Source organism: Vespa velutina, chromosome 15 (assembly GCF_912470025.1).
Source record: "Vespa velutina chromosome 15, iVesVel2.1, whole genome shotgun sequence".
In the NCBI taxonomy this organism is placed as follows: Eukaryota; Metazoa; Arthropoda; class Insecta; order Hymenoptera; family Vespidae; genus Vespa; species Vespa velutina.
In genome coordinates, this window is record NC_062202.1 from 1,591,253 (window position 1) to 1,608,752 (window position 17,500).

Consider the following 17,500-nt stretch of genomic DNA (forward strand, 5'->3'; position numbering starts at 1 on the left):
AGAAAAGAAAAACGAGGTTACAATTTTTCGATCGAAAGAGACCACCTGTACGAAGATCCTATTCTTACGACATGTAAATCGATTATGCGTCAAAAAGATGTCTTGTCATGTGAAACAGCATGAGATAGAGATAGAGAGAAAGAGAGAGAGAGAGAGAGAGAGAGAGAGAGAGAGAGAAAATCCGTTTACGAGCATAGAAAGATTTGAAAGGTGGATTTTAAGTCTGGCAGGAAACGAGAAGCGTTCGAAGATAAGAGGGGGAAAAAAGTAAAAAAAAAAAAAAAAAAAAAAAAAAAAAAAAAGAGAAAAAAAAAAAAGAAAAAAACGAGGGGAGAAGGTAAAGGGGAAATCCCCGTTAAAAACTCGTAATCACTGGTGATAAGAGGCCCCTCCTTCCTACCGTGAAAGAAATGTCCTTGGAAAGGATACGAATCGTTTTCTTTCTTTTCTTTCTCCTTACGAAGAACGTGAAACGTAGAATACCCCCTTTCTCCATCGGAAAAATATTGTCCCTTACAAGTACAAGAATTACGATTTTATAGTCTGACAATATTTTTCAAATAGTATAATGTGTTTTTCTAGTTCCTATCGATTTTCTCTTTCTTACCATCGTGTTTATCCCCTACTTTCTCTCTTATCTTCTTCTTCTTCTTCTTCTTCTTCTTTATCTTCTTCTTCTTTATCTTCGACAATTACAAAAGCGGCTTAACTATGAAATTGCGGATAATCCGCAATGGCTATAGTGATAAAAATCATTAAATAATCGAGAGATCGATCGTTCTTTATGACGAGTCATTTTCTTTTTCTTTTTTCTACGTGTTCTCTCTCTCTCTCTCTCTCTCTCTCTCTTTTCTTTCTATTGATTGACAACAAAACAAAATTTATTACTTTATAAAATAATCTATATATATATATATATATATATGTATATATCTTCGATCGGTTCATAAAATGAAATAATTATAATATGCAACGTTAAATTATGATTTTCATTGAGAAAATTTATTTCGTAAGATAACAATCGTATTTATGCAATCGAAGACGATATTTACGAAGAGGCGAAGGAGGCTCTCGCTATCAAGAGATTTCGAGGATGGCGCTTAGCTAGACGTAGAATTGACCGAGGATAAATTTCACAGGTGATTTCGATTCCGAACTTGGGACGGGCTCTAACCCCAAACTCATATATCTTCTACGTTACTGAGATATCTAGGGTTAGCTTTACAAGCTGGCTCTCTCTCTCTCTCTCTCTCTCTCTCTCTCTCTCTCTCTCTCTCTTTCACTTTCTCTCGTTGTATTTGTAACAGAAAATTCGACGATTCGTCGCCGTAAAGTAGAAAGATATTTACGATCTTCAGATATAGAACATATTATCACAGCTATTCATAATTCAAATATAGATCAATCGTTTCCATTTATATTCTTATAAAATTTCTAAATCCATTCAAAAATATCATTTGTTAAAACAATCACAATAATAATTAATCGAATTAGATTTAATTTTTCTTTTTCTTTTTTTGTTTTTCTTTTTAATTTCATTATTATACAATTATTAGATATATAAATAATACTAATACTAATAATAATAATAATAATAATAATAATAATAATAATAATAATAATAATAACATTTTATATCGCGTATGAATAGAAATTAGACGTAAACGTTAGATTGGATCTAATCGTTATCGACTGTGATATAAAATATTGATAGGAAATATTATGGCTCGTTTTACAATTAAAAACATTATCCACATACATATATATATATATATATATATAGATATATAAAATGTATACATAACTATAACATAACGGGGGCTCTTTCCATCCATTAACTGTCTCGAGCACCGCCTGTTACGTTATTGTTTCACGACTTTACGGAAATCCTACTGCAATTCTCATTTCCCCTTTCCACTTTCATGGTAACATAGTATGTAACATGTACGATACGTACGTACGTATGGTACGTATGTATCTCTACGTAAAGGTTTCAAGCAACGTTCTGGCTTTTGTAAAAGAACGCGGGTCGTTAGTCTCTTCCGACCTATCAGCCTGCATCAAAAGGAGAATAAAAAAGAAAAAAGTAGAAAAGAAGAGAGAAACAGAGAGAGAAAGACAGAGAGAGAGAGAGAGAGAGAGAGAGAGAGAGAGAGAGAGAAGGGCCGAGCGGTTGGCACCGTGTAAGATACGTCATTAAAAACTCTTCTCTCTGACCGAGCGTGAAGCTAACAAAGAAGTTAAAAAAAAAAAAAAAAAAAAAAAAAAGAAAAAAAAGAGAAGAGAAAAAAAAAGGAAAACACAAAAAAAAAAATATAGGGGGATAGAGACAAGCCTGGTAGAAAGTAAAAACCTCTGTCCATCTCTCCATCCACGTTCTTCTCTCATCGTGAAAACGTGTTTACCACAAAATGCCTCAACACACGCTCCTCCTCCCCAAGCTACTGAGCGTTTTTTTTTTTATTCCACCTCTTGCTCCGTCGTCCTTTGGAGTGCCACTCTTCTTCGTCCTACGTCGTTAAGCGTATTAACGTGACGCCAACAACGCTGACCGCTATTGTCCTCGGACTCGGAGAATGAATAAACGATATTCGTTTAACTTGATATCGCCCTTATATTTTAATATAGAAGTTACGTGTATCAAAATAAAATTTTACGAATATCTACATATTTTTTTTTTATTTATTTATTTTCTTATTATTAATTTTGACCTCAAACATTTTTTTACGTATCGTTTATTAAAGAAAATCAAAAAAGTGGTATCGTGATATTTACGAAATCGTGAAAAGAAATAAATATAAGATATATAAGAGAATATAAAATATTTGTTCGTAATTAAATGTTCTTTCCCTCGGATTTATATTTACCGAGTTATTTCAATTGTTCGATCGAAAATCTTGAATTATATTCGATCGTAATCTTCATTACAATTACGTTTTACGTAATCGTAGCTTTAGCTTTTTCCTTTTTTTTCTTTCCCTTTTTATTTCTTTTCTTTTTTTTTTTTTAATAGACGTTCGACCATTTTCCATGTAATTTTGAAGAAAATTAATAAATCGGTGAGAAAATCGACGATTAACTAGAGCGAAGAATTTGATCTCATCTCTCTCTCTCTCTCTCTCTCTCTCTTTTTCTTGACTGTGCCACTAGGGACATCTTAATATCGAACGTGGGAAGAGAGAAAGAGAGATAGAGAGAGAGAGAGAGAGAGAGAGAGAGCCAATTTGCATTTCGTATCGGCATAATATTCTAACGTGGCGGTCATCGTGATTCCCAAGTGTCGTTTTCCCGTTACTTTCATGTATGCACGCTTGAGTGCACATACAGGGTTGCTCCACGACGATCCACACTTGCATCGAAATTGTCGAATCTTCCTACAGTGGTCCTACCGAAGATAAAACTCGGCCAAGTCGAAATCGTACTTTGCTATTTCTTTTTCTTTCTCTCTTTCTCTCTCTCTCTCTCTCTCTCTCTCTCTCTCTCTCTCTTTTTCCATCTATCTATCTATCTTTTTCTTTCATAATTTATATTAGAACAGGATCGGATTAATTTTGATATAATTATTCTATTACTTTTATTTCTTATTCATTAATTGATCAGAACTCGTATTATTATTAATTAATTAATAATGAAGAATGAAACAAAAAGATTTGACACTTATTATTACACTGAATGTAAATGGAAAGAGAGACAGGAAGAGAGAGAGACAGAGAGAGAGAGAGAGAGAGAGAGACAGAAAGAGAGAGAGAGCTTAGGTAAATATTAACAAAGTCATCTTGACCTTTGACATCAATAAACGAAGGAAGAGGATTGTTAACTGTATTAACATTTAGCCTTTCCCCGTATTATTCCACAATTGTCTACGAAAATCTTCGAACAAATTCTTCGTTAATCCATTTTAATTTACTCGATGCCGTCTCGATGCAATTTAAAAATTCAAATTTATTTGGCATCCGAATGATTGAAAGAAGTTTTCGATTAAATATATATGCAATTCAATATATATATATAATTTCTTTTTTTACCTTTTAAATAATCATTCATTCATTTCTTTTTTCTTTTTTCTTCTTCCTCATTGTAATATTAACTCTATCCTTAGAGATAAATCATTTTTCACGTATGTATGCGTTAAAAATACAATTTTATTATATCTACACGTAAATACATGTACGCGCATATATAACATATGAGTAATTAATTAATATGAGGCTATCGTCGAGTTATAAAAATTACAAGAAGGATATTCCTTTAAGTACGGTTTAAAGAATAAAAAGAAATAAACCCTAGGGAAACTATAGGCTCGTGAAACGAGCCGAACTGTTCTCTCTCTCTCTCTCTCTCTCTCTTTTGAATAGAGAGAGAGAGAGAGAGAGAGACAGACAGAGAGAGGGAGAGAGAGAGAGGATATAAAATAAAAGCAGAAAGGAAAAAAAAAAGGAGTCATGATACGCTTTTTATTTCGATGCAAGCACAAGCAGCTTGATTCTGTACGGACAAGCGAACCGTGAATATACGCGATGAAATGACGTTGGCCACTTGGGACGGTTCGTTTAGTAGCCCCGACCTCCAGAGAGAGTGAACGAGCCTCTCTCTATCTCTATCTCTATATCTCTATATCTCTCTTTCTCTCTCTCTCTCTCTCTCTCTCTCTAGCTCTCTTTCTATCTCTCTGTCTCTCTCTCTGTCTGCATATTCATACGTAAACTCGGCCGGATGTCCCGCTTTGCATGCTTCGAAATACTCGTCGACATTCGTATCATTCGCACGATTATGTACATTCGCGGAAACCACTATTTTATCCATTCTATTTTTCTTCTTTATATTTTGTTTGTTCTTTTTTGTGTTTTCTTTTTTTTTTTTTTTTTTTTTTTTTTTTTTTTTTTTTTTTTTTTTTTTTTTTTTTTTTTTTAATAGGCGGCAATGGGTGGGGAAAGAAAACATTACAAGATAAATATTGCAAAAAGGAAAAAAAAAAAAAAAAAGACAAGATACGACCATTTCATTTGAATTAAACTGATAAAGAACAAAAGAGAGATATAAAAGTGAAAGTGAAAAAGTTAATACGGGGTATAGATTATTTAACATATAAATAATATGCAATGTAGATATATATATATATATATATATATGTATGTATGTATTTAATAAATAATAAAAGTAAAAGAGCTTTCAAAGTGAATAAATGTATAAGAGATTTTACGAGAAATAAATATCAATTTGAATATACGTTTATAGAGAATTTAAAACTTTGTTGCAGTTAATACTTGTTATTTACAGATAAATTATTTACAGGAAAATTATTATTTACAGATAAATTATATTAATGGCAAAAATTAGATATATTTTAATGTAAAATATAAAATAACAATAACAAAGGATTAACTTGGAGATCGCATAAATATAAAAGATTTAACGGGGGAACAATTTAAATATCTGTTTAATCAATTAACTCGAGTACTTACTTCAATGTATATTTATAGAGATAGAGAGAAAGAGAGAAAGAGAGAGAGAGAGAGAGAAAGAGAGAGAACAAAGAATTAAAAGAAAGAAAGAAAGAAAGAAAGAAAGAAAGAGAAGCAATTTCGTTCGATCGTTGTTCTATTTGGCGCTTGCAAGAAACAAACAGCTCTTATTTTATCTCTATCCTTTTTCTTTCTCTTCTCTTTTTTCTTTTTTTTTTTTCTTTTTTTCTTTTCTTTTTTTGATTTTCTTTTCTCTTTTTTCGAAGACACCGCTTTTTGTCCGGACGATTTTCTTCCTCTCTTTTCTTCTTTACTCCTCGTGTTTCTTCTACGGAATATTACGGGGGCTCGTGTAAATAAGACTGTGCTCTCCTTCTAACGGCGGTTAAAATACTTTGCCGAGTAAGTAAACTAAAGTTTAATTTCTTCGTCGAGCGCTACGGTGGACTCACTTTTCCGCTTAATTCAGGCGTGGATGTACGAGGGTTACGTAAAAGGGAGAATAAGGGCTAGGGAGGTATAGTAAAGCAAGGCAAAGCAAGGCAGGGCAAGGTAACAGAGGCGATGGGCGAAATACGGTGTGGGGGTTGGATTGAGGTTGAGGTTGAGTTAAGGTGGGATGGTATTAGATGGGATAGATTGGAGTGGATTGAGAAAAAACGACAATTGGTTAAAATAATACCGAAGAAATAATTTTTCAATTTTTAGAAACGATGGCCCGCACCAAACCCCCACCTCCCCCATCCCTTCCAACCATTCGCGTAAAACACCTGTTTTCGATTACTTCGTCGCTTTCGACGTATATACTTCTATCATTGATTGAATAATTGATCGATATCAATGCTTGATTTAATTAAATTCAATCAGAGAGAATTTATCGATCGTTTCTTCAAATATATTTCTACATGTATGAATAAATAAAAGAAAATTATTTATATCATACAATTTTCGTCCGCAAGAATATCAATAAAATCGTTTCTATACTATTGAAATATTTTCGAATGATGTTGGTTTAAAAAAATTTAAAGATGAATGAACTCCTGAAAGAATTGATTTTTCTCTCTCTCTCTCTTAAAAAAAAAAAAAAAAAAAAAAAAAAAAAAAAAAAAAAAAAAAAAAAAAAGGAGAAAGAGGAATTAACATAAATGTAAATAAAAAATTATTTAAATCGACATTCATACACTTTAATTACTAATCATATTTCTAAAAAGGAAAAAAGAAAAAGAAAAAAAAAAAAAAAAAAAAAAAAAAAAAAAAAGAAATCGTTCCATCGATCCTAATGTCAAGATAACAATTGAGAAAATATTCGATATAGAGGGAAAATAAGATAAAAAATAAATGTTATAATATCGTGAAACGTACGGAGACGTATCAATATCGATATTCCACATCTATAGTGACACTGAACAGTGTTCTCGGATTGTTCGAAATAGGAAGAGACATTCATCCCTTTTGCAGTTCATGTCAGCCTATCAGGGGAACGAAAGGGTTAGTATTTGAGAGGTGTCGTTGATACACGTCACTACATTCTGGACCAGGAGGAAGGTCGATGCAAAGAGCGCTGATGCATTATTCAAGCGGAACACGAGCAATACCACGTGTGTTGCTTCCCCGTGTGTTGTCTGTCGACTTGTCCCAAAATTCGGAGAAACAGTCAAACGGAGAAGAGAAGAGAGAGAGAGAGAGAAACAGAGTGAGAGAAAAAGAGAGAGAGAGAGAGAGAGAAACAGAGTGAGAGAAAAAGAGAGAGAGAGAGAGAGAGAGAGAAAGAGATATAGTATGAGTCTTGCTTTTTGATGTTGTAGAATCCTATAGTAAATGTTACTTCTACGAGAAACGTAGTCTCAGCCTCTTTCAACGATATTCACGAGTGGAGTGAGAAGAAAGAACACAAAAATCCTACTTTTCTCAAGGATACCCAGCCAACTTATTACGCTTCGAACGAGATCCCTTTTTTATTTCTCGATCGATATCCACTTCGTCTATAGAACCAGTTACTATGCCTTTCTAGTGATAGCTATGGAAAATCTTTTCGACTCTTTCTCTTACTTTCTCTCTCTCTCTCTCTCTCTCTCTCTCTCGGAGAAAAAAAGAAAATATATATATATATATATAAAATCTGTCTCTCTTTCTCTTTCTCTCTCTCTCGTAATTGGCTACTTGAGGAAAAAGTAGAATGGGCAAGTGAATCGAATTCGGACTCGCAGATGGTCGTCAGTGGTTGGTTACACAAGAAGCTTCGAGTAAGTATGTATTGGTTAAGTAACTATCGAAGTGCCTCCTTGGATTCCTTCTTTGCTTCCGTCTCTTTCTATTCCATTCGTTTGACGTATCCCTCCCTCTACCCACCCATCCACTGTTTTCTCTCTCTTTCTCTGTTATACGATATATCTTTTGAATTAAAAAAAAAAGAAAAACAAATTGTGTCTGTCTGTGAAACGAAATCGTAACGCACAGTCTAATTTTGTAAATAAGAAATAAAAATTATATGTATATATATATATATATATATATATATATATATATATATATATATATATATATATATATGTTCTGACTCATTACGTTTCTTTTTCTTTACTCTTTTTTTTCTTTTTTATTTTTTTTTTTTTTTATAATGTGGAGTTTTCTCTACTAATTGATAGGCGTGTATCTCTCTCTCTCTCTCTCTCTCTCTCTCTCTCTCTCTCTCTCTCTCTCTCTCTCTCTCTCTCTATGTATATATATATATATATTGTCGACGTTAATCCGATCCGATGTTATGTTCGAACGAAAAGTTAATGAATAAATGAATACACGTCGAATAATAATCTGCTAATTATCAAATATTATTTTCCCCTTTTTCGTCAGCTAAATGTAAGTAAGAAAGAAAAAGAACATAAAAAAAAAAAAAAATAAAAAAATAAATAAAAACAAAAAGATAAAGGAACAAAAAAAAATATTACGCACTGTCGATATTGATGATGTTCCATCGTGAAAAAATGAAGAAACAATAACAAAAATATAATTGGGATTTGAGAAGGAATGAATTGAATAAAATATTAAATGAGTATAAAATATATTATCGATTGAAAAATTTGGTATTATAATACAATAGACGTACTAACATGCATATATATATATATATATATATATATATATATATCCTCGATTATTCGTGTTAATTGCTATCATTATTTATCACGAGAATAAATTATTTGTAATAATATTAAAGTAGATTTGATAGAAAATGAAAAAGTGTCTTTTATATTTTATATTAAGAACAAAAAAAAAATATATATATATATATATTATTACTGTATTACAGTAAATTCAGATGGTGATATAGAATTTCCGAGAAGAGCTTTAACTCGACATTGCTAACAAGAAGAAGAATGAAGCTGCTTGCGCTCGTTAAGGCCTTCACCGTCGTGACAAAAGAAACAGTATTGCGTTACTTAATTCATATTAAAAGTACATTTTTCTACTGTTATAATATATTAAGAAATATGTGAAATAAAATATATATATTTTATTTTTGTTTTTTTTTTTTTTCCTTTTTTTTCTTTTTTTATAAGATTTTACTATCAGCATAAAGAGAAAGAGAGATTAAATGTTACTGTTTCTTTTATATTCTTAAGCATTAAGAAAATGAATTGTTTGCTTTTTATACTGAAAATTGTTTATAAAAAAAAAAAAAAAAAAAAAGAAACAAACAAACAAACAAAAAAGAAAGAAAGAAAGAAAGAAAGAAAGAAAAAAGAAAAATAAATGTGAGAGACAATTAAATCGAAAGGAAAACAATGTAATGCTGATTTAACGTAGCATCCCAAAATGTAGAAAAATATATGGTCAATAAAATAGAACGTTTTGTTTGTGCGTGTGGTTCTTGTAGTTTTACACGCTTCGAAAAATCTCAAAAGGGAGAACCTACGAGAAAAGTTTCGTAGAAGAAATCGCAATGATAAGAGAGAGACAGGAAGAAAAGCACAACGGTGGATGCGTTACGGAAAGCAGAACGCGTTTCGTCGGCTACGGAAATACGAATAAATCGTTCGACCGTATCACAGGAGCCTGATGTTTACGAGCGACTCTGCTAGATGATTCGCATCGATGATTCGATGATGAGTTACCTCTTCCGATTCATTTGTCATCATACACACGCACATATATATATATATATATATATATAAATCTATATATCAAAAGATATGTCAAAATTACTGTTCTATTAAGATGATGCATGTATCTCAAAAAAGAAAAAAAAAAAATATATATATATACATATTTAATTATGTTACAAATAAAGATATATAAATATTTGATTAAATGTCACAAGTATATAACTTGATTTAATTAATTAAAAGTTAATTAATGTTAAAATATATGAGAACTCTGATGAATGGATGGCAATTTTCTTTTTTTTTGTTTCCTTTAAATTACAAAATATATATATATATATATATATATATATATATGTATATAAATATTTCTTGCTATATTCGAATGATGGTATTCTGTATTTAAAAAAAAAGGAAAAAAAAAAACCGAGAAAAAAAAAACAAATCCTTTTTTACGAATCAAAATTAAAAATCGTACGTAATTGAAACCAATTAATATCGATAAGATGTCAATACTTTTAATAAACACGTTATTTATATGAAGACGACCAGTTTGAATTATAGTAACATGTTGTATCTGCGTTATCATTGATAATTCAAAAAACCAAAAGAGACAAACATATATATATATATATTGGTGAGTGTATATATATATAAAAAGAGAGAAAGAGAGAGAAAAAGAGAGAGAGAGAGAGAAAAAGAGGGAGAGAGAGAGAGAGAGAGAGAGAGAGAGATGAAGGTCGAAAATCTTGACTGTATTCGTGCAACGAGAGGACACGAAAGTCCCGTGGAAACAATTAATCTAGCCCACTGATTACTCTACCGACTTCGTCGGCATACCCCCCACCATTCATGCCTGGCTCGTCGGGCTGCTGCTCCCTCCGTCGAGACGTCAAAACTCGAGATATTAATATGTTCTCTCGAATGGCAGAGAACGGAAGTCACCTTTCTCTATCTCTCTATCTCTCTATCTCTCTATCTCTCTTTCTAAACCCCCCTCCCCTCCACCACTTCACTCTCTCCTCTTACATCAACACCTGCCCACTATAGTCCACGAATATCCACTTCTGATTAAATTATTATTGTCTTTGTCCTTTATACAGTCCATCCTTTTGTCCTTTCGTCTCTCACCAAACTGACGTCTCGAATTTCAAATGATTCTCGTCCATTCCTTCATACATCGATATTATAACCCCCATATATATATATATATTTTTTTTTTTTTTTCGTTTATCATAGATAAAATATTAAGTAGAAATGATAATCGATAAATCCTATGATATACTGATAAATAAATATATATTTAATGTATAAATTTTCAAGAGGAAAAAAATGTTCTTTCGTCTCTTTTCAATAATCATCTGAATATAGTTTTAATCAAAGACGAAGGCACGTTTCGTCGAGTGACATTTTTTTTTCTTTTTCTTCTTCTTCTTCTTCTTCTTCTTATTCTTCTTCTTCTTCTTTTATTTTTTTTTTCCTTCAATTATTTTCGACAAAAATTATTTCAATCAAAACAACTTCAATTTCAGTGGAAATTGTTTTAATGAATTATTGATATTAAAACGGGGAAACGAGCATTTTAAAAAGATCAAATCAAATAACGATCATTTATTTATATATATGAGAATCTTTTGTAAGAAATAAGAACGAATATTTAACACGTTCCGTGCCAAAGTCAATTTTTTCTTGACTTGTAGTTCAGGCCATTTGATATTTTGACTAAAGATAAAAATGACTGCGTGTACCACCGGTGGTACACATGGAACGAAACGTGTTAATATCTATTACGTATATAATAAAATATATATGATTATTTTGAAATGTCAATTAAATATTAAGGATAATTGTGACCATAATTATGAAAGTGATCTAAGTCATATATATTTTTTGTTTCGAGATATTTAATGAATTGCGTTTGAACGAATTAAAAAATATTTTTATATTATGCGACACTTTAATTTATAATTTTATTAGTCTTGATTAATAGAAATTTATTATGAATATGAAATTTTGTATGAATTTCATACGAAAATGTTGTTTTGAAAGCTCTAATTGACTTAGACCATTTTCAAAATTAATTGAATGTACTATAAATGACTTAAAGCAATAAAGAACTATGAGCTTTATTTGAAACAATAACTTTAATGAAATAATTCATGAACATTTATTAATTATTTTTAAAAAGTAATCCATTTTTATCATTTATGGAAAAAAAAATATTATTTATTTTTTTTTTCAAATTATGGAAACCCAAGTTGTATACGTACATATTTCGCTTATAATAGGCTAACGAAACAGATAGTTTAGGATACGGAAGTGCTTTTTGCAAATCAAATGAGAGGGCAACGCGCCATTTTCATGTTATGTTTATATGTAATTTCTTCAAATTTTTGACTTAGATCACTTTCATAATTAACATTAAATGAATTACGTATAACGTTGAAATTACATTCACTCTCTAAAGGTTCATTTTTGACGATATCGTAAAAATTACATTAAATACATATAGTTTAAGATAATGTGGATGTGAAATAAGTGATAAACTCATTTTTTTTTTTTTTTGAAATTTTGTCTTAGACCACTTTCATAATTATGGGCACATATTAATAAATAATAATTTAAATAAAAATCTTTTGATAAACTTACCAACGACATGCAAATATCCATATTGTGTTTTGGCCGCAGCCGTATTAATCTGGCACATGTATTTTCCCTTGTCATCCTCGTGCACGTTATTGATATGTAGGTACCAGGTTGTATGTTCATCGTGCGACACAGATATTCTCGGGTTCCTGGTAATAACGTGATTCTGTACCGTCAGAATGGCGCTCTTGTCGAAGAGCATCCAGGCCACCTAAAACGATAGAGAGAGAGAGAAGAGATGGGAGAGAGTTCTCGATTAAACTACTTTTCCTTTTCTCCTCTTACTATCCCCACCCACCGTTCGTTCATTCAATCCCGTATACCCTCGTCCATCCCCTCGACCATTCCCCGTACACCCTTAGATCTCTCCTACTGTTTCGAACTTTCCCTATTACGAAGTTGACGTCATCGAAAGAATATTTATGCCTATTTTACAAAGAAATTTTTCCATTGTGTTTCGTTATTCCTTTTATTATTGATTTTCATATTATACTTTATCCTTCTTAACACGAACGGTATGAAATTTAATTCGAAAATTAATGATCGAACAAAAGGAACGTAAGAATGTTTGATATTATTCCGTAATAATCCAAGAAAAAATGGAAAATAAATTTGATAATAAATGTATTATTTGTATAATATATTATGTGACCATATTGTCAATGAAATAATTATGAATATTTACAAATAGAAAATCTTTTTCCTCGTTTAACGTTCCGCTATGCGATATAATTTATGTACGTATGTGATTAATGTATGTGATGTTAAATGTTAGAATTACGAATGATCGTAATGGTATCTAACTATTTTAGGAAAATAAATGAGAGAAGATAAGAAAAAAGAAATATATATATATATATATATATATATATTTATATATATTTATATATATATTGTATTTTACGTGACTAACGAAAACGGATATCCACACTTTTTTTATCAGGGAATGCTGCTTCAAAGCACGGAGATCATTTAAAAGCTACGCGTTCTATTCACTCGCACCGGTGTGTTTAACAATAGCTTTCTTTGTAACAATAGATTCTGTATTTTGTAAAGCGAGTCCGTGGAATTTGTGACAAACAAAATGCAACAATGTCACGTGAGACGTACGTGAGTACAAAAAAAAAAAAAAGAATAAAAAAAAAAAAAGAAAATATGAACTAGTTGGCGTTCAAAGTCCGTATTTTATGCTATACAAACAATCTTTTAATATATATATATATATATATCATAAATAAATAATAATAAAACATAAATGTCATTTTTAAATTGGTTTATCAAATTAATCTCTAGTATTTAGTTAATAAATATTTCCTATAGAAAGACTTTTACGAAGGTAAATAAATAAAAATAAAAATTAAAAAAAAAAAAAAAAAAAAAAAAAAAGAAAAAAAAGAAAAAAAAATATACATATATTTCCCGTGTACGATTTTTTATTTATTTAATATTTTTCGTTTTTAAAACGTTTGTAATCTTAACGAGAGCGACGTGATTTTTTTATATCAAATATTCGTCTCCACTATTTCGTTAATAAATATTTCCTATGGAAAGATTTTTACGGATGAAAAAAAAAAAAAAAGAAAAAAAAAAAAAAAAAAAGAATTAAAAAAAAAAAGAAGAAAAAACTATTTCACGTGTACGATTTACTCATGTAATATTTGTTTATTTTTTTAAAAGAGTGTGACGATTTATTTTTTTGATTTTTCTTTATTTATCAAACATCGTTCTCTACTATTTAATGAGTAAATATTTTCAAGAAGGATAAATAAAAAAGAAAAAGAAAAAAAAAAAAAAAAAAGAAATAGGGAAATCAGTAATTTGATACAACCTGGCTGGTCTTGTCAAGTTTTAAATATAAAACTTGATAGATTTTGAAAGTTCGAAAATTCGATGTAGTAGGTACGCATAGACGGATTTTTAGATGATCTATGAAGGCTCCAAGAGAATATGGATACATCCATCGGATCCGGATGGATTGCTTTTGGTAACGCATAGCGTTTCTTGAGAATATCCGACTCGTTTTACGAGTAAAGTTTCTTATCGACGAGCAGGATGGCGACGCCCAGTGGATGAACAAACACAGGCTTTATTCTGAAGAAATTTACCCAGAGTGTCACAAACACGGGATCGAGAGGAGAAAGCCATGAGAGCCATCGAAAAAAAAAAATCGAGTAACATCGAAATATTTCTTTTCTATTATTTCGTTTTATCGCAAAGTAATATCGAAGTTACAACACAATATACGACAAATTTTTCTTGCGACCTGATTCAAAGTGATCGCGCTAAATTACAACGCATTTAATTTGTCATCACAAGTATATAAAAAAAAGTACATAAAAAAGAAAAAAAAAAGAAAATTACTGCGATGATATATAATCTTCCGTATTAAAGATTAATACATGATATGTTACATACTTTTTTTAAATTTACATTTCTAAATGCAAAGGAAAAAAAATTTAATAGTACCTCTTTGTAAACTCGTAAAAAAAAAAAAAAAAAAAAAAAAAAGAAAAAAAAACAAAAAGAAGAAAAAAGAAAAAGAAAAAGAAAATAGAAAAAATAAAAGATACGAGGATATAATTTATCATATTTATTTAATAACTCCGGTGTTGATAATGTCACATTAAAAAAATACTTCGTTCTAAATATCACGTTTCTAATGGAAAGAAGGAGGAGGAGGAGGAGGAGGAGGAGGAGGAGGAGGAGGAGGAGGAGGATGGGGATGGGAGAGAAAATTAAATCACATGCATCGAAGGGAGATAAATAATGAAATAGAAAAATAATAAAACCTGGGCACTTTGTTATTAATTCGAATCTATGTAAATCTGATTTTTCTCAAGATAAGATCAAAATAAAAATCTTTTTGACAAACAGTCTCGAGAGAACGTACGAGTGTAAGAGAGGTAGAGTCGGGATATGGAGGTGGGGGTGAGGTTGGGGGGAGGAGGAGGTGGAGGAAGAGGAGGAGAAGGAGGGATGTGTGAAGATGGTGTTACACATCGAGAATCGAAAATTCGCCTCTTCGAGAGTTTAGGGTTTGTCGAGAAACTCGTCGGAAAGTTCATGAAATATTTATATTTGCCTGCTTTTCTTTAAGAGGAAAGTAAAGATAGAAAAAAGAAGCGACAGGAGCGTAACGTGTGTCTGTCCGTGCGTATGTACGTATATATGTATGTATGTATGTATGTATGTACGTATGTATGTATGTATGTATGTATGTACGTTTGTATGCGTGTGTGTATGTATGTGGCAAGAAAAGAAAGAAAAGGTAGGGGGTGGTGGTGGTGGTGGTGGTGGTGGTGGAGGAGGAGCAAGAGGGAGTAAAAGAGGAAAGAGGAAGAACACGGAAGAGTAGAAGCGTAGAATTTTGATCATTTTCTCTGTGGAAGCCTCTGGAGAAATAAAAGGAGGCAGGAGCACAACTCTCGAGTCGATGTTTCGTTCTAGTTGGGTGCAACGTTGTTACACTTTTCGAACGAAATATACTTTTTATTGGGAGACGAACTACGAATAACTGGAAAGATTACGTTGAAAGTAAGAAAGAAAAATGAAAGAATACCAAATAGTTTTTCAGTGACGTTAGAACGTTAACAAGAAATGTTATTAACTGTTAATATTTATGGTCAATTTTAAAAGCTTCTCTCTCTCTTTCTCTCTCTCTCTCTCTCTCTCTCTCTCTCTCTTCTCTTAGTGTCCTAACAATTTTAACACGGATAACGGATCACTGTTAGAAAAAAAAGAAAAAAAAGAAAAGGAAATGAAGAAGAAAAATGAGATTAAAAGTGGAAAAAAAAAAAAAAAAAAAAAAAGAAAAAAAACAAAGGGTAATTGATTTTTAAAATTCATCCCAAAAAAAACTTTTGGTCCGACCAATATCAACAGGCAATTAATTTAAACGATTCAATATTATATGACAATGTTATTAACAAGAAAGTAGATATTAATAGATTGGATCGATAAATTATTTGAACAATTAATATTTAACGAGCGTTATTAAGAAATAATGGAATGTAAACGCTAATAGAGTATAAATTATCCATCATCGATATCACGTTATCTCGTTAACTATCATCGCTTTTGTGTTATAACAAATAATGAATAAAATTTAAGAGAGGGAGAAGGGAGAGGCGGGGAGGTGTGTGTGTGTGTGTGTATGTGTGTGACAAACTAGAATAATAACGTTTATCATGAAAAAAAGGCGGAAGCATGTAAAAAAAGGAAAAAAAAAAAAAAAAAAAAAAAAAAAAAAAACAGTAAAAAGAAAAAAAGATAGAAATGGGCGATAATAAATCTCAGCGTGACGTATAACTAAAATATCGGATATATTTTTTTTATAGAGATCGGAGATTAATGTTAAAATCAAGTCAACGTTAAAAATCGTTTAAACCATTAAGGAAAGCTTATGCCAAGGAAACTCTATGAATAATCCTTGACATATACAACTCGATTTTGAATTAACCGTCCTTGACGCGATTCAAAAGCTTTAACCACCATAGTACCAATACTATTACCAGTACGTACTAGCGTCAGCATCAATGGCCTTCAGAAACCTTGTACGTTTCATTCCATAACCCTCGAACCTTCGTCACGAACGATTGACCTCGACTGAGCGATGCCAAGTGTTCTACAGGTTCTCCTTTCCCTCGATAGTTTCTCCCTTAGCGAGCTTCATCGGTCAAGTTACTTGGTACCAATCGAAGATGTTACACAGCACAACGTTACTTCGAAGAAGAGAAAAGTTCTTACTCCATGAAACGCGAATCACGTTGATATAACAAGTTGCCATAACAAGATTCGATTAACTCGTTAACTATTATTATGACGAGTACAATACTGATCACGAAGAGATGATGACGATGATTTTTCTTTCTCTTTCTTCTTTCCTCCCCCCTTTTTTTTTCTTTCTTTCTTTCATTCTTTTTCCCTTTTTTTTTTGTTATGACAAGTACGAATACTCTGTCATGAATAAATGGCAATTTTGTGTGTCTATATATATGTGTGTGTGTGTGTGTGTGTTACGGCGAATATACTTGTTCGTAAGTTGATGACGTTTGAAAATAATTTCAAACCTCGAAATGATATTTGAAATAATCAAATCTCTTTGAATATCTTTTGGAAAATAAATAGATAAATGTACACGATTAATATTATTAATATTATCCTTGAAATTAATTAATAATTATAATGTTTACTTTTACTTTGTTATTATAAATTATTTTCTACGTTCATTTGTTAAATATATTGTTTGTAGAATATTTATTAAAAAATGATAAGAAATAAATAATAATAATA

General features: G+C 31.0%; 1 protein-coding gene across 5 annotated transcripts in view; it reads right to left on the reverse strand.

Moving 5' to 3' along the window:
* LOC124954626 (neurotrimin-like) overlaps positions 1-17,500 on the reverse strand; it is a 275,085-nt gene that overhangs the window by 106,053 nt on the left and 151,532 nt on the right. For all 5 annotated transcript variants that reach the window (XM_047507842.1, XM_047507840.1, XM_047507841.1 and 2 more), the window contains one exon: positions 12,212-12,419. In XM_047507842.1, coding sequence (XP_047363798.1) covers positions 12,212-12,419 — 208 coding nt within the window. The remainder of the gene's footprint in view (positions 1-12,211; positions 12,420-17,500) is intronic.